Here is a 15,818-nt window from a genome sequence, read left to right as displayed (position 1 = left end):
GTCAGAGTCTTGCTCTGTCTCCCAGGCTGGAGTGCAGTGATGCAAACATGGCTCACTGAAGCCTCGAACTCATGGGCTCAAGGGATACTCCCACCCTAGCCTCTTGAGTAGCTAGGACTGCAGGCATGCGCCACCACACTGGCTAATTTTTTTATTTTTTGTAGAAACAGGATCTCACTATGTTACACAGGCTGGCCTCAAATTCCTGGGCTCAATCTATCCTCCTGCCTCAGCCTCCTAAAGTGCTGGGATTATAGGTACGCACCACCATGCCTGGCCTGTGTGGTTCTCTAAAAGATAAGGACTTTAAAAAACATAACCACGATATTATCATCACACCTAGTAAACATCAATTTAATATCATCTAATATAGGCAATGTCCAAATTTCCAGTTATCTCATAAATATACGTTCCATTTGTTTGCGTGTTTGATTTTACAGGATGTTTGAACCAAGGGCCAGAGGAGCTTCACGTCTGCCATTAATCGGTATACTTTTGAGGTTTCTCCTGCTCTAGGTCCATCCTTTTTCCATATCAATTTTTTCTCCAGTCAACTCGTCCCTTGAAAAAAGTGGTCATTACTGCCGGAGATTCCTCCAGTCCAGATCTTGCGGATGGCGTCCCCTGGTGTCGTTCAGGGTGATGCTCTGTCCTCTGTCTTTCTTATGTGCTCACAGCTCGGTCTAGAGGCTTGATCTGATTCAGGTTCAATTGCTTTGGCTTCGGGTGAGGGTGTGTTCTTCTAGAGACGCTCACTGTCTGCTGGCCTCTCAGTGGGAAATTCTGGGCTGGTGCGGCTCAGTGCCTGGAGCCATTCATTCATCAGGGACTGCAAATTCTCCTGTGAAATGCTTCTACAAAAAAGAAGCTTCCCCTCATCAACTTTCGGTTACCCCGAGGTACAGTTTATATAGGACAGGCAGGATAAATGCTTGATTCTTTCCCTTTATTTACCAGTTTTCAGAATAATGAGTCGCCTATAAATATTTGAATGAATGGATGAATAATACATGTGTGAATGAACTGATGGGGGTGTGGGAGTTGGGGGTTCTGTCACCCTCAAGGGTGTGGCCGTGGACCACAAGCTGACAGCAGAGGTCCAGCCCGAAGCCAGGTGCCTTTCTACACAGTGGGGTGCAGCCCGTGGCCAGGTCCCTGTCTCCACCAGGGGCTGGCAGCTGCCTCTGCCACCCATCAACCCACCTCAGTCAAAAGCTAGGTGATCAGAAGCTGCATTACTAAGACTCTAGCATCAGGGACAAGGGAGTACCATCACTCTCCCCGACTGAGATGTGAGGAATCCTTGAAACCAGCATCGGAGCGGAGAGGAGAGCCGCGCAGTGAGTGCAGCGGTGGCCTTCGGAACGCGGCGTTGATCTCTCCGCAGGAAGGGGCATCAAGGAGTTTCTGGCCTAAAGGTTAGGCTGGTGGCCTCCAGGGTTTCTTCCTGGGCCCCTCCTGGGAGGCTCTCCTTTCCCCAGAGGCCAGGCCAGGCTGCCCACAAGCTCTCTGACATCTCTGCCCTCTCGGTGTGTCCCCAGGTGCAAGTGCAACCTGCATGCCAACCTGTGCTCCATGCGAGAGGGCAGCCTGCAGTGCGAGTGCGAGCACAACACCACCGGCCCCGACTGCGGCAAGTGCAAGAAGAATTTCCGCACCCGGTCCTGGCGGGCCGGCTCCTACCTGCCGCTGCCCCACGGCTCTCCCAATGCCTGTACGTGCCACTCCCTGGGGCCACAAGCCTGCATGACTGTAGTCTTCCCCGCCCATCCATCCCAGGAGCTGTGGATCATACACACACGCACACATACCTGCACACAGGCACATACGTGTGCACATGCATGCACATGTGCACGCAGAAACATACGAGCATGCATGCACAGGCATGGGCATACATAGAAATGCACAAACACGTGCATGCACAGACACACACATGCATGCATGCCCCACACACACACACTTTGTTCTACAGCTCCCAAGCACCAGGTCTTGTAACATGTCCCTCTAGCATACCTGCATCCTGCGGAACGCTAAGCTGCCCTTCCAGCCCTGGTCCGCAGGGAAACCCGAGATGAGCAGCATTTCTGTAGCCCTTCCCCTTCTTAACCCTGACACCTGGCAGGAGGCCCCCGTGGGATGGCAGGGAGTGATGAGGTGGGACCCCCACTTCAGGTGAGGGGATCAGTAGTATCATCCCTGATCATGAGCATCTCTGGGGTGTTTGGAGCAAGCCACAAAAGCCAAGTGCTGCGTGTTCAGCACTTCCTCCATCCTCAGAGCAACCCCTGGGAGCTGAGCTCCTGTCATCCCATTTTACAGATGTGTCCTCTGTGGCCTGCACCAGAGTCCCCCGCACGTGCTCTCTGCCCACCCCTCTCCTGTCCTCGCCCAGCCATGCCAGGGAGCCATCCTCAGGGTCTGCCCACTCGCGTCTGCATCATAGTCCCCCTTCGGAGGACCCCCACTCAGGAAGCCCCTGGGCTGCAAGTGGAGAAGGCCACAGACTGCCCCTGGGGTGGGCTCTCCCTGACCCCCACCGTTGCCACTTTACAGATGCTGGCCGTTCTCAAGTGCGTGGTTGGTGCCCAAGGCCCTCCTGGGCACTTTGTGTATCTCGCTTCCACCTCACACAGCCCCACAGGGCGCAGTCCTTATTTATGGTCCATTGTCCAGATGAGCAGACTGAGGCCCAGTGAACCTCGGGGCCCTCCCAGGTTTCACAGTCAGTTGCGTGCCAATGCCAGGGTTTAGGGCAGCTACTGGATCTGATGCCCACACCAGGCCTGGGCAGTGGGCTCCTGCACCCCATCTGGATATCCTCCCTCGACGGGTGGAAGATTTATGTGACTTTAGGCTGATCAAAGCTGAGAGCCATGTGCAGAGGCCATGACAGGCGTGTCACACGTGTGCTGCAGCAGGCGGTGAGACAGGCCTTTGAAGGGGTGACTTGGCAGGCACCAACCAGCACTCTCGGGTCTTCAAAGGCACAAAGAGCGCTCCGGGGGCTGACAGCCCACTCCAGCCACTGCCTCCTCCCAGCTTGCCGTCCTCATCTCTTTGTGGTCCAAACCCTTTCCTGAGGTCTCTCTTTAGTGGCCGTCACTCTCTCCCTGACTCACAAATTGGCTTCCCCTTTGTCTATCCTGAGGGCCTCTCTCCCTTCCCTCCTCTCTGCCTCCGTTCTCTCCATCATCACGCCCTCCTTTTTTTTTTTTTTTTTTTTTGTTAGAGATAGGTTTCTCACTCTGTCGCCCAGGCTGGAGTGCAGTGGCGCAATCATGGCTCACTGTAACCTCAACCTCCTGGGCTTAAGCGATCCTCCACTTCAGCCTCCCAAGTAGCTGGGACCACAGGTGCATGCCACCAGGCCCGGGTAATTTTTGTGTTTTTTGTAGGGAAAAGGTTTTGCCATGTTGCCCAGGCTGGTCTCGAGATCCTGAGCTCTAGTAACCCTCCTGTCTTAGTCTCCCAAAGTGCTGGGATTACAGGCATGAGCCACCATGTCTGGCCATTTCTGACTTTTTTCTTCTTCCACTTGCCTCCTGCATCTGGAGGTTCTGCAAGGCCTCCCTCTGCCCGTCTCTGGCCACCTGAGACACTTAGCTGCAGGTCACACCTAGGAGGATCCACTGTCCCCACCCTCACCACCACTCACCACCACCGGTCTAGCCAGCGATGGACAGACAGGCCTGTAAGGGCTGCGCAGCTGGTGCTTCCTTATTTAGGGGAGACTCCTGGGGCTGGCCCCACCTCCTGCTTCCCTGGGAGTCCCTGGGAATTGCCTTTGAGGCCCCCAAGCCCCAGGAAGGAGGGGTTTCTTCTGATATTTGCAGGCGCTGCTGTCCTCAGCACCTGGGTCTCCTGCCTTCTCTGGGGCACCAACAGGAAATAGCCCAAGGAGACACAGAGGCTAATTTTGCCCTCACCCTGCCCCTGCCGTGACCCCTCCTCAGTAAGTGGCACTGACACACACGGGGCCAAGCTGCAAGTCTCGGGGTCACCTTGACTGGAGACCCTCCTCCCCCCACGTTCTTCCAACTTCCCTCCATCCCCCCAGGTCTCTCCCAATGCCACCCTCAGCCCTGCAGCAGCCCTCACTCCCAATGTCTTCCCACCTCCTTACCCCTCTGCCCCCACCTGGCCAGCCCATCATCACCCTCCAGGGCCCAACTTAGAGGCCCCAGGACCTCCCTGTGCCCTGCCTGATGTCCCGCCTGTCCCCACGGAGCCTCACTTGGTCACCACCCAGTCCTGGTGGTGCTTACTGTGGCTGCGCCCCGAGGTGTCCTCAGGGTCTAGCAGATGCCTGCCCAGACACGGAGGTGGAAGAAGGAGTGGGTGGGGATAGGCTCGTCCTCCCAGGCCCAGGAGAAGTCCATGAGCCACACGTCCCACTGCTGATCCCACAGCGTCCTTTCTTGGGAACACTGTGGAGAAAGCTGTGGCACCAGCTCCTTCCTTTTGCAACTGGGATGAATCTCACCCCAGGATTTCGAGGCCCCTGGTCACACCAGGATCATAGGCCTCCCCCATCCCCTGGACACACAGAGATACCCAGATTCGAGTCAGGCCTCGCCCACTCCCAGCTATATTTCTCCCCCAGCCACGTGTCCTCAGCTGTAGAATCAGGACCGTAAGGAAACTCCCTCATGGGGTTCTTATGAGGATGGCACGGTTCATGTAGGGGATGCTGACACCGTGCCTGGCACGTGGGACGCACACCACCTGTGACGGCCGTTCCCGTGGTTTCTCAGCGAGTTTTCCAGCCACACTGCACTTCTTAGACAGGAACACTCCATACAATGTCTTTGTCCTGCACTGGAGGCCCAAAAATCTAAAATAGGAGTGTGTATGAAGCTCCCAGTGGAGCGTTTGGCACCTGTCAGCATGTCCCCAAGGGCAAGTCACCGCTCTGAGATTCAGTGTCTCCATCTGCAAAATGGGCCAATAGTGGTTCCTCCCTCCCAGGGCTGCAGTGAGGATGGAACTGGATAATCCACCCCGGTCCCCACACCCTGGAGGTCATCATTGCTAGCAGCTGTGTGGTGCAGCAGGTGCTCTTGAGGGAGGAGCACCTCCAGGCCCTCCCCTGCCCTGCTGGCCCCTCTGCAGGGAGGCGACAGCCAGGCCCCTTCCCCTGGGGCAGCCAGCTCACGCCCCTCTCTCTCCCGCAGGTGCTGCTGCAGGTTCCTTTGGCAGTAAGTACACGCCCAGGGAGGGCGGCCAGGGCCCCTCTTTGCATGTCCTGGAAAAAGCAGGAGAGAAAAAAGGGGCTTCGGTGTCCCCTCTGGGACTTGGGCCTATTCACTCCGTCCTCTAATTACGCCCCATCTGCTTCTCCACCTCTCCCCCCTCCACCTCTCCCCTCCACATCATATGCCATGTGTCATGTGTCATTTTGCTGTGGCCTGCTGTCCAGCAAGTCTCAGGCTCTCCCAGGAGCTCCATCAGTGCTGCTTTGGAAAACGGGACAGGACCTTTTGCAGGTCCCTTGGCCCCAGGTGGGCTCCCTGCTCCTCCTGCCGCCCGGGCCTCTTCTCTCACCTGGATCTGGGAGAGGAGTCTCTCCTGCCAGGCAAGAGTGGGGTGACCTTCCCCCACCAGGGGCAGAATCCACCCCCCAGCCTGACCGTGGGGGCAGCCTCCCTCTGAGCAGCCTCTGTAGCCAGCTTGGCCCGGGGCTCTGCTCGTCCAGGTCAGCTCAGGTCCCAGGGGAGTCGGACCAAGGAGGGGCATCCGCAGGAGGTGGGGGTCCTGAGAGTTCCCCAGGAGGGTGAGGGCGACATGGTGCCCGCAAGTTATCAGTGAATGTCATCGAGACTGTCCCCAAACACTCACAGGGCGCCAGGCACAGTCTCTCATTTCAGCCTTGCAAACCCCTCCCCCTGGGAGGTCGCCATCTGCTCCGAGAGGCAGCAGGAAAGGACTGGCCACTGTCAAAGAGCCAGCCAGGAGCAGACCCCAAATCTCAGAAATGCTTCTGGGGTGCACTGTCAGCCTCCGCCAGGGCTCCGTGGGGCCCCACATCCCACCCACATTGTCCCTCCAGGACCCAGAGGGCCCCTGGCTGGGAAGCCAATGGGCCTAGAGGGCGCCAGGGACGCTGGCCTGCACAGCCGTCGTAAGTTACTTCTCTGTAGTGTCCCCACCTCAGCAACCCCCCCCACCCTCTCTTGCTTTTCCCATCTCTCACCAGGCATCAGCAGGTCCCAGAAAGACCCCGACCCCAAAGGCCCTGTGGCCACTGTGGCCACCACAGCCATGACAGGGGCTCCCACTACTCCTGTCCCTTCCACGTCCACTGCCTGGGCCCCCACGGCTCCCAGCACCCTACAGCCCACAGGTGGGTGCCAGGGTACAGTGACCCCTGCCATCCCACCCTCTCCTGCTTCTAGCCTGGGTCCCCGCCTCTCTTGGGGTGGGAGGGTCGGCAGCCCTGTGCGGGAGAGCAGGGGCTTGGCTCTTAGAATAGAGACGCTGCAACCCTAGAGCGGGGAGGCCACAGGCCAAAGGGGCTTCCAGGTCACCTGGGTCAACCTGTTCCTGAGCCCAACCAGGGGATTCAATGGTCAGTTCAGCTTCCGAAATCGTCTTCCTCCTGCCCTTCAAGCCATTGCTTAGAAGGTCTCCCAGACCAGTGTGGCCAGACAGCTGCAGGAACTGGGAGGAAAGGTGCTGGGGGCAGCAAGGCCATCCTGACATGCAGCCAAAGACCGGCCTTGTCTCCCAGTGGTGCTTCTGCCTCCACGGTTGCTGGAGTCCCGCCCACACCCTGCCCCCACTTGGCCCCCAGGGCCTCTCTGTCCTTAACCCCTCAGCAGCGCACCGGTGGGATGGATGGAGCAGGGTTAGCCCAGAAAGCAAACGTCTCTGATCAGCAGGCCAGAGGGAGCCTCTGGAGTTGGGTTTGGCTGCTGGGAATGTGGGGACTGCGTATGTAGCGCAAGGCCAGGCCAGGGCCAGACGTCCTGCCCCCTCAGGGGTCTGCCACAGACAAGCATGGAAACCTGATTCTCACTCCCCTCCGAAGGAGGGATTCGCATACATTCAAGGCTGGGGGTGCTGGGGTGGGCCTCTGCTCTCACCTGGACTCACCTTGGGAATGTCCCTGGACTCGGCGCACTGCAGGTGCCAGGGGTCTGAAAGGATTCTTCCTTCCCAGAGGGCTCCAGGAAGACAATGACCAAGGGGAATTCTTCCTGGTCCCAGCCGGGGAGGGGTGCCCCAATAACCTGCCATATCCTGTCCCCCACCTCCCTGCAGGGAGGACCCGGTGGGGACTCCTGACCCCTTGGGTAGTGCCCTGGCCCTCCCTCTCTCTGATCCAAGAGGACCTGCCCCACTGCTCCTTCCCCCTGGAGGGGTGGCATTTCTGAAGGGCAGAGTCCCCTCCGTCAGCTCCTGCCTTGGCCTGTTGCTGCGTGGGCACTCAGGCTCCCCAGGCGGGGGCAAATGCTGAGAGAAAGACCTCCTCCTTCCTAGGCCATCCAGAGCGGCTCCCCTGGGGGCAGCACATCCCACTTCTTTCTACATCCTTCCCTTTCTGCACGAGGCATTTACAGGAGGCAGGGGTAGCCAAAAGATTGGAGGATTTCAGGGAAGCCTCCTGGCCCAGGAATCCTCCTTGGGGTGGAGGACGTGGGTCACTCTGAGAATTCTGGACTTCAGACATAGGTTGGCCCAGCCACAGGGGAGCTGTGCTTGGCTACTGAGCCTGTGGTGGGCAGACAGAAGCAAAAACAGTGGTGGTGGGTGCTGTGCCTGCCTCCAAACAGTGGTCCGGCTGGGAGGCCAGATACTCTCCATATCATATGTGCAAGTGTACACACGCACACACACACGCATGCACACACACGTACACACACACGCATGCACACACACATGCATGCACACACACATACACACACACATGCATGCACACACATGTACACACACACATGCATGCACACACACGTACACACACATACATGCACACACACGCACACACATGCATGCACACACGTACACACACATGCATGCACACACACGTACACAAACACACGCACACACACACAGAGGAGCCTTGAATCCATTTGCGGAGCTGCTTCTGACTTGGTGCCAGGGCAGCCGTGGGAGGCTGGGCAGATTGTGCAAAGTTGGGAATTAAAGAGGAAAAGTCAGAGGCCGGAGTGGTAAATGTGGGGGAGGCAAGGATCCCCAGGATCCCCTCGGGGAGCAGAAGGCACACCCTCCCTCTCAGCAAGACAGTGTTGCTCTGCACCCTCAGCCCTGTGTCAAGAAGCGGGACATTGGGGAGGAGGTGCCTCCAATGTGACAGTCAGTGGCCCCCACGGCCCACATCTAGGGGCTCCTCCCTCCTCTTCAGCAACCGAAGCCCCTGTCCAGAGCCCCCATTAATAAAAACGATCATTGCAGTTGCTGAGGGTGAGTTCTCCCAGGCTAAAGGCTGTGCTCCTATCATCGTATCATTATATTCTGGGGTCACAGCTCTGTGAGATGGAGGCTGTTATTTTCCTAGTCCCACAGGTGAGGGGAATCGAGGCTTAGGAAGACGCAGCTGGATTTTATGATATGTAAATTATACCTGAATCAAACTGTTTCAGAAGAAAAAAAAAGAGGCAGCTGCCCGACGTCCCGGGATTATGGAGAGGCACAGGCAGGATTTGAACTCAGGGTGCGCCAACTCAGCCACCCAAAGCTGTTACCCTGAGGCCTCCAGGGGCTATGCTTTCATGCTTTCTTGCTTTCTTGCTTTCTTTTTCTTCCTTTTCTTCCTTTCCTTCCTTTCTTTCCTTTCCTTCTTTCTTTTCTTTCTTTTCTGATGGAGCTTCGCTCTTGTCGCCGAGGCTGGAGTGCAATGGTGCGACCTCAGCTCACCACAACCTCCGCCTCCCGGGTTCAAGCAATTCTCCTGCCTCAGCCTCCCAAGTAACTGGGATTATAGGCACCCGTCACCGGGTTCAGCTAATTGTTGTCTTTTTAGTAGAGACGGGGTTTCACCATGCTGGTCAGGCTGGTATCGAACTCCTGACCTTAACTGATCCACCCGCCTCAGCCTCCCAAAGTGCTGGGATTCCAGGCGTAAGCCACCGCACCCGGCCAGGTAGTGCTATCTTTAAGGCCTGGCTTGCAGGGCTTCCCAGTTCCAAAGGAGCAGACCAGGCTTCCATGGGGCCTTGGCACAGCACACAGGCCTTGGCGAGAACTTGCTTCCTGCACACCTGAGTTGTGTCCCTGGGCAGCCCAGCCAGGACTCTTTCCCTCCCCAAGACCCTGGTACCTGAAAGATCCTGAATATCCCCGGACGCCTCTCAACAGGTGCTTTGGGCTCTTTGACCAGAGTCCAGCTGGGCCACTGAACTCCTGGGCCAGATGTTTCTCCCGCCTGCCAATGTCAAGCTGTCTGGAGGACAGCGCTGGGGGCGGAAAACGCCGCTGGAGACACTAATCCTCTCCTGGGCTGGGCCACGGAGGGTGGAGGGAGACAGACTCCGAAGCAAATGCCTTCAGGGCTGGCTTTCTCGTGGCTCTAATTAAGCCCTTGCCAATTTGGGCCTGGCGGCCTCATCTTCCCACTGAACATCGTATTAAAGTCAATTGATGTCCAGAGCTCTCCGCTCCCAGCTGGGAACTCTTCCGCCCTTGTTAGCTGGTAGCTTTTCCTTTTCTTTCCCCGCAGCCACCCTTGTGTATAATCCCTTCAAGAAGGAGAAAACAGCAGCCCTCCCCTGTCCCCCTGGGTTTGTCCTTGGAAATTTGGGCACAGGACAGTTCTTTGCCAGCCCTGCCTGCCTTCCTGGCTGGGGGTCCTGTTAGTCTAGGGGCTGAGCACGGTGGCATTTGGGGGCTGATTCATGCTGGGGTCCCTGGTGAAAATGGGCCCAGGCCAGGGGTCAGGGGTCAGGAAGGTAGAAGGGCAGTGATCAGGGAAGCAAGTCAGATGCTGGGGGAGGCTCCGGTCCCTGGATTGGGGCTGGACAGGAAGGAGGCCTTCCAGAACGCTTCCGGACACATCTAAGATCTTGGCCGGGACACGTGCCCCACTTTGCAGCCATTAGAGACATCAGCTCAGAGAGGTCTGGGCCCAGAGACGGGACCTGGTCTAGCTCTGTCCTTCAGTCAGAACGGGGATCACACAGGGAGTGTAGAAGGGTCTCACTGAAGCATATGCAGATCCTCAGGCATGAGGCCACCTCCCATCTATCCGGCTTGAAGTCTGTATGTGCCGTCCACAGACTGCAATAGTGTAGATGCTGCCTCTGTAGTAGATTTGGACCCAGTTCCTTTGGCCAATGTAGACAGAGCCTCTCCTGATAGTGCTGCTGCTTTAAGGGGCCTGTGGGGTGCGGGGCTGTGGTGCCTCAGTAAGTGCCCAGCTTCCCTCAGCACCACCCCCTCACATAACTTGGTTTCTTCTCTTCTTCCCCACAAGAGTGGACCAGGCCATCTACGGCTGCCTCTCTCTCAAGCAGGTGGTCCCAGGTGGCCGCCCGTGCAGAAGGTATGGGGGCAAGGCCTGTGATGGGCCTGAGACCCCGGGGAAGCGCCCTCTTAGACTCATAGGCCCCTCCCCCTGTAGTGGAAGTAGCAGGGGTGCGTGGTGGGGACCTGGGGTCGGCGGGGGGGTGGTGGCGCAGCAACCAACTGAGGGCACGGGTGTAGAATGTCGGTGCCTGGGAAGCTCTAGGGCATGGTGGTGAGGGAGCGGCCTGGTAGAGCAGGTCTACCCGCTCTGCCCCCAAACTTCACCTGCTTAGAGAAGTTCCATGTGGCACCGCCACGCCAAGCTCTTCCACCAGCACTCCATGCGAGGGCTTCGGAGTCGAGTGTAGGTCCTGCCTCCCATGACAGGAACCCCCCTTTCCAGCTCCCTCTTGCTCACAGGACACCAGGGCAGTTGCTGGATCACAGAGAGAGTCAGAGGGGGCTCCCTGCAGGAGCGGGGGCCATGAGACCTCAGAGGGTGGACTGTGGCGGGTGAAGGAAGAAGGTGGCATATTCCAGGCCGCAGGACCAGCCAGGGCAAAGGCTTGGCAGTGGGATGGCAGGGAGCCTGACAAAGTGGAAAATGTGTGGGTTAAAGGTGGGAGGGCGGGATCCTGGAAGACACTGACATCCTCCTGTTACACGGGAGGAGACGCACGGGCTCATCTGTAGCCGTAGACAGACACGCCAAGGAAACGCGCAGGCCTGCCTGACTCTCCAGAAGGGAAATGGTCCCTGGCCCCAGTTCACCAAGCCTGGGCTGGGAATTAGGGCCTGAGGTCTAGGGAACCGGTGAGCTGTTCCTCCAGCTCACGTGTTCAAATTCCCTCCAGCCCCAGCTCTGAGCAGCGAGCCGAGCTTTGAGCGCCCTCTACTGGCAGGAAGCTCTGGCGCTGGAAGCATATTTAGAGAGGGTCGGATGGTTGGTTCCTAGAAACGCGGAGGACCTGGGTCTGGTGTCCTCTGTGGTGATCGAGACAAAGCTGACGGGAGCCATCACTTCCCTGCCCTGGGCCCACCAGGCCGCCACAGACCCCCATGGGGAAGCCAAGGCAGTGACGCTTCCGGGACAGTGGCCTGCTCACGCACAGATAGGGCGCTGCGGCCCCGGTGGGATGCTGGGCAGGGCGTCGCTGTTCCTGGCTTGACAGCACTTGCGAGTGGGACTCCAGGGAGAGCGAAGGATTCACTTTGGCTGGAGCAGGAAGATTGTTTCAGAAAGGAAGGGAGATGCCAAAGTCCTTAAATGCCAGGTTTAGTCTCTGGGTTTGATGCTCCCGGAAGTTTGAAGAGGAGGTGGGGAGAGCAAGAGACAGGTGTGCAACACGCTATCAATCCGTCTAAAAGCCGTTCGGCTTCCAAGAAGGCCTTAGCAGGGCGCGGGGGGTGTCAGGGGTTACAGAAGTCATTTGGGGGAGTAATCCAGCCAGATGTGTCCATGGTCTCAGAGAGGGGACCAAGGGCAGGGCTAATTTGCGAGCTCGGGATGTGCTGTGTTTCCTTCAGGAAGGGGCCCCATCTCCCTGGGCTCTTCGAGGAGAGGGGCTGTGTGATTTGAGGCCAGAGGGGCCTCTCCCTCCCTCATTTCTGAGCAGGCGACAAGGCTGCCTGCCCTAAAGCTGGCCCAGGGCCGCTTGGAAGCCTTTGCTGGGCTCTTCCCTGGGCAGCGGGACCATGGCAGACGAAAGAACCTGTTTCTCATCTCTCCAAGCTGTGGGCACCCCTGCTGCTGCCCCTGCCCCTGCCAAGGGCTACAAACTTTTCCAGCTCAAGCCCAAATCTCCTCAAGTGATGCCTATTGAAGAATTCCAAGGTAAGAGGATGGGCCTGGGGCCCCATCAGCCCTCCCCGCCACCTGTTCCCCAACCGCCACTGGAAAAAGACGGTGCAGGACAAGACGGTGCAGGACAGAGGACAAATGCCTGGCTCAGAAAACCCTCCCAGAGTAGCTGGGCCAAGGTTAAACTGAGTCTCTCTTCCCTACAGGCCTCCCTCCCCAAGGGAGCTGGGAGCAGGTGTGAGTCAGAAGCCAACTTGGGCACAGTGGGCAGGCCACACAGCGGGCAGAGCAGATGCCAGAAATAGCCTGTCCTGGCTCCCCTGGGAGGTGTGGTCCAGGGGCTCATCTCGGCTGAAGCAGAATCTGGGACACACGGGTCACCGATGCTGCTCTTTGGGACACTTAGAGGATGCCTCACCTCATTGTCTCTGGAGGGACAAAGTGAAGGGGGCAAACCCAGGTGGCCCACAGGTGGGAATGCCCACCATCTCTCATGGGCACAGGCTGTTTCTCCAGGGTCTCCCATGCCCTTGACCACTGGGTCAGTCCCTCCTTATCCCATCACAAAAAGGAAGCTGGGTCCTCTAGAGATACACAGATGGTGTTTCAAGAGGGTGGCCGGTGTCCTTCCTGGTTCAGGGGCAGCCACATTGGCTTTCTTGCTGGAGGGTGTGTGGGCGGGTGAATACTGTGTCCCTTCGTAGGAACATCAAGGGATGCCCCCCCCATTCTTAGGGATGGTGACTTTCCTTACCAAATCCTCCACTGACATTGTGGGGTTCACCTCCAGTCCCTGAGAGCCTTGCCCCAAGCTTGTCTGGTCCTCAGAGCGGAGCTGATTAGGCAGGGGTCAACCTGAGAACCACATAGGAGTGGGGTGCAGGAGGTGGCAGGACATGGTGGTGGTGGTCCTTGGTATGAAACCATGTGTTTCCAGGAGCAGCGAGTCACAAGCCGGGCCAGGGCCAGGGGGAGGCAAACAGGTTCCTGGGGCACCTGCTTTAAAGTGGCACTCACTCTTAGCATCCTGCAAAACAACCAAACTTGCAGAAAGCTCAGGCTAATAAGAAAGGGTCCAGCAGGTGGGCATTTTCCTCCCAACCATCTTCCAAAGCAGCATGGGCAGGAGCTCCTGGCCCATTGCATCTTGTCCAGCGTCCATCCATGCATTCATCCACCCGAGGACACCACAGGGAGCGCGGTGAACCCAGGCGCCGCCCTCCCCCAGTGCACAGCCAGGTGGCATGACCCCACCCTCCCTGCATGAATCACTTTCTAATCACTCCAGCACGCGGGCATCCTTCAGTGAGCACTTGGCCCTGGTGCCCAGCCAGGCATTAGCAGGTGCTGCCCACTGGCCCTCCCTGGTTCCCTGCCCACAGGGCCAGGTGGGAATCCCTGGGCTCAGCCTACTCAGGTTCTCCTCCGGGCTCAAAGCAGGGAGGCCTGTCTCTTCCTGAATCCGACAGAAGGGTTGGAGGCCTAGGGCACCATCTTTTCCAAAGATGCCTTCCTCCCTGCATGACCTGGGGTGAGTCCTTCCTTGCCCTGTGCCTCAGTTTCCCTGAATTATCACTGATCATTGATATTTTTCCTACTTGGCCGCCCCAGACTGCGAATGCTACGGTCACTCCAACCGCTGCAGCTACATTGACTTCCTGAATGTGGTGACCTGCGTCAGCTGCAAACACAACACGCGAGGTCAGCACTGCCAGCACTGCCGGCTGGGCTACTACCGCAACGGCTCGGCAGAGCTGGATGATGAGAACGTCTGCATTGGTGAGAGGGCGCGGATACGGCACAGGGAACTTGCTGGAATGCGTGCCCCCTCTGGGGCCCCCCGCATCAGAATCACCTGGGGAGGCTGTGGGAATTCTAACTCCAGGGCCCACTCCATCTCTAAGGACAGAAAGCTCCAGAAGCTACTCTATTAGTAACCTCCCCTTGCGGTTCTCCGGCAGGCACTGGAGTTGCAAAACTTACCAGTGGCCTTTCCCTCTCTGGGCAACTGGAGGGGACACTGACCCTTCCTGGTTCCAAAGAGCTGTGACTCTAGCAGGTGGCAGGCACTCAGTGGCAGAAGCCACTGAGCATCTGTCTGGGGCTGGTGTCGGTGGGGGGGTGGGGGGGACAGTCCCCCTCCATAGCTCCTTTCCAGAAGGGTGGAGGAACAGCCTATCCCTCCTCCTTGGGGGCCAGTTGGGGGCCAAAAGATGGCCTTGCTGCATACATTTGGGCAGGTGCCTTCCCCTCCCTGGGCCTTGGCTTCCTCATTCATCAAATCAGGAGGCAGATCAGATTAGTTTTCAGCTCTTTTTTTGTGGCTGAAGCTTTTCTTCAAACGCTTTACCAGCCGAGCTCCAGATATAAAGCTGCTCTTCACCCCCGGTGGGCACCCGGTCTGCTTTCTTCCAAGTTCTACTCAAGGACTGGCTTTGGGGTAGAGAAGGAAGTTCATCAGGGCCTTGGGCCTGGGCAAAGACCAAAGCCATGACTGCCAACCAAAACGCACCAGCCTGGAATAGTTGCCCCCGTCGTCAGTAGAGGCCAGGTCTCAGCCCCAGGGGCTGTCCCCCAACTCTGCCCAGCCAGGCCCCTTGGGACACCATCGCCCATCCCCCACCCAGCAGGCGGCTCTGGCTGCGCAGAGGAGGGGCTCCTGCAAAGCTGGAGCTGTCGGTTTGAATTATGGCGGCAGCCGTCAGATAATTCCATCAACTCTAAGTGATCAAAGCCGCTGACGTCACAGGGGGCCAGCTGCAGGAACAGGGCAGGGCCTTTGGATCCAATTAGAGGAGCCCCCACACTGGCACCGTCCTCCTCTCCCTGGCTCTCCCTGCCTCCACCCCCAGAGCCATCACTGAGCTGCAAGGGTTCTCAGGGTGGAGGATATTCGCCCCCTCCCACAAAGCAGAGCCCCAAGGAAACCAACTGGGCCCCCCCGGGAGCAGGAATAGGCTGTTCCTCCACTCCCCTGGAAAGGAGCTGTGGAGGAGGGCCACCCCCACAGCACAGCAGCCCCAGACATGCTCAGTGGCCTCCGCTGAGCTTCTGCCATCTGTCGGAGTCATAGCTCTTTGGAGATGGGAAGGGTCAGCGACCCCTCTAGTTGCCCAGAAAGGGGAAGGGGCTAACCCGGGTCATGCCAGAGCCAGGGCGGGGAAGGCGGGGCTGGGAGATTTTTGATCCCAGGGAAGGAAGCCGGAGTCTTCCCTCCAGGTCTGGACACCCCGGGCAGTCCCCACCCGCCGTCCAGCCGCGGGCTCACGTGGACCCAGTGTGGGGAGCATCCCCTGGGGAGTGCGGAGACCCGGCTGCGAGGCTGGGAGAGTGGGGGTCCGAGCAGATGGCGCCCACAGGTAGCCCTGACCACGTGCCCGTGTCCGTCCAGAGTGTAACTGCAACCAGATAGGCTCCGTGCACGACCGGTGCAACGAGACCGGCTTCTGCGAGTGCCGCGAGGGCGCGGCGGGCCCCAAGTGCGACGACTGCCTCCCCACGCACTACTGGCGCCAGGGCTGCTACCGTGAGTGCGCGCCGTTCCCCCGTGGGC

The 15,818-nt window shown here is 58.3% G+C and overlaps 1 protein-coding gene across 1 annotated transcript in view; it reads left to right on the top strand.

Moving 5' to 3' along the window:
• The window catches only part of NTNG2 (netrin G2), a 96,339-nt gene that overhangs the window by 76,293 nt on the left and 4,228 nt on the right, over positions 1-15,818 (top strand). The window contains exons 5-9 of the mRNA XM_012001595.1: positions 1,542-1,714; positions 5,175-5,198; positions 12,197-12,298; positions 13,877-14,044; positions 15,657-15,791. Of these exons, the coding sequence (XP_011856985.1) occupies positions 1,542-1,714; positions 5,175-5,198; positions 12,197-12,298; positions 13,877-14,044; positions 15,657-15,791 (602 nt within the window). The remainder of the gene's footprint in view (positions 1-1,541; positions 1,715-5,174; positions 5,199-12,196; positions 12,299-13,876; positions 14,045-15,656; positions 15,792-15,818) is intronic.

Source organism: Mandrillus leucophaeus, unplaced genomic scaffold, assembly GCF_000951045.1.
Source record: "Mandrillus leucophaeus isolate KB7577 unplaced genomic scaffold, Mleu.le_1.0 Scaffold665, whole genome shotgun sequence".
Classification (NCBI taxonomy): Eukaryota; Metazoa; Chordata; class Mammalia; order Primates; family Cercopithecidae; genus Mandrillus; species Mandrillus leucophaeus.
Note: the sequence above shows the minus strand (reverse complement) of the source record. Positions and strands in the feature narration are given on the sequence as shown.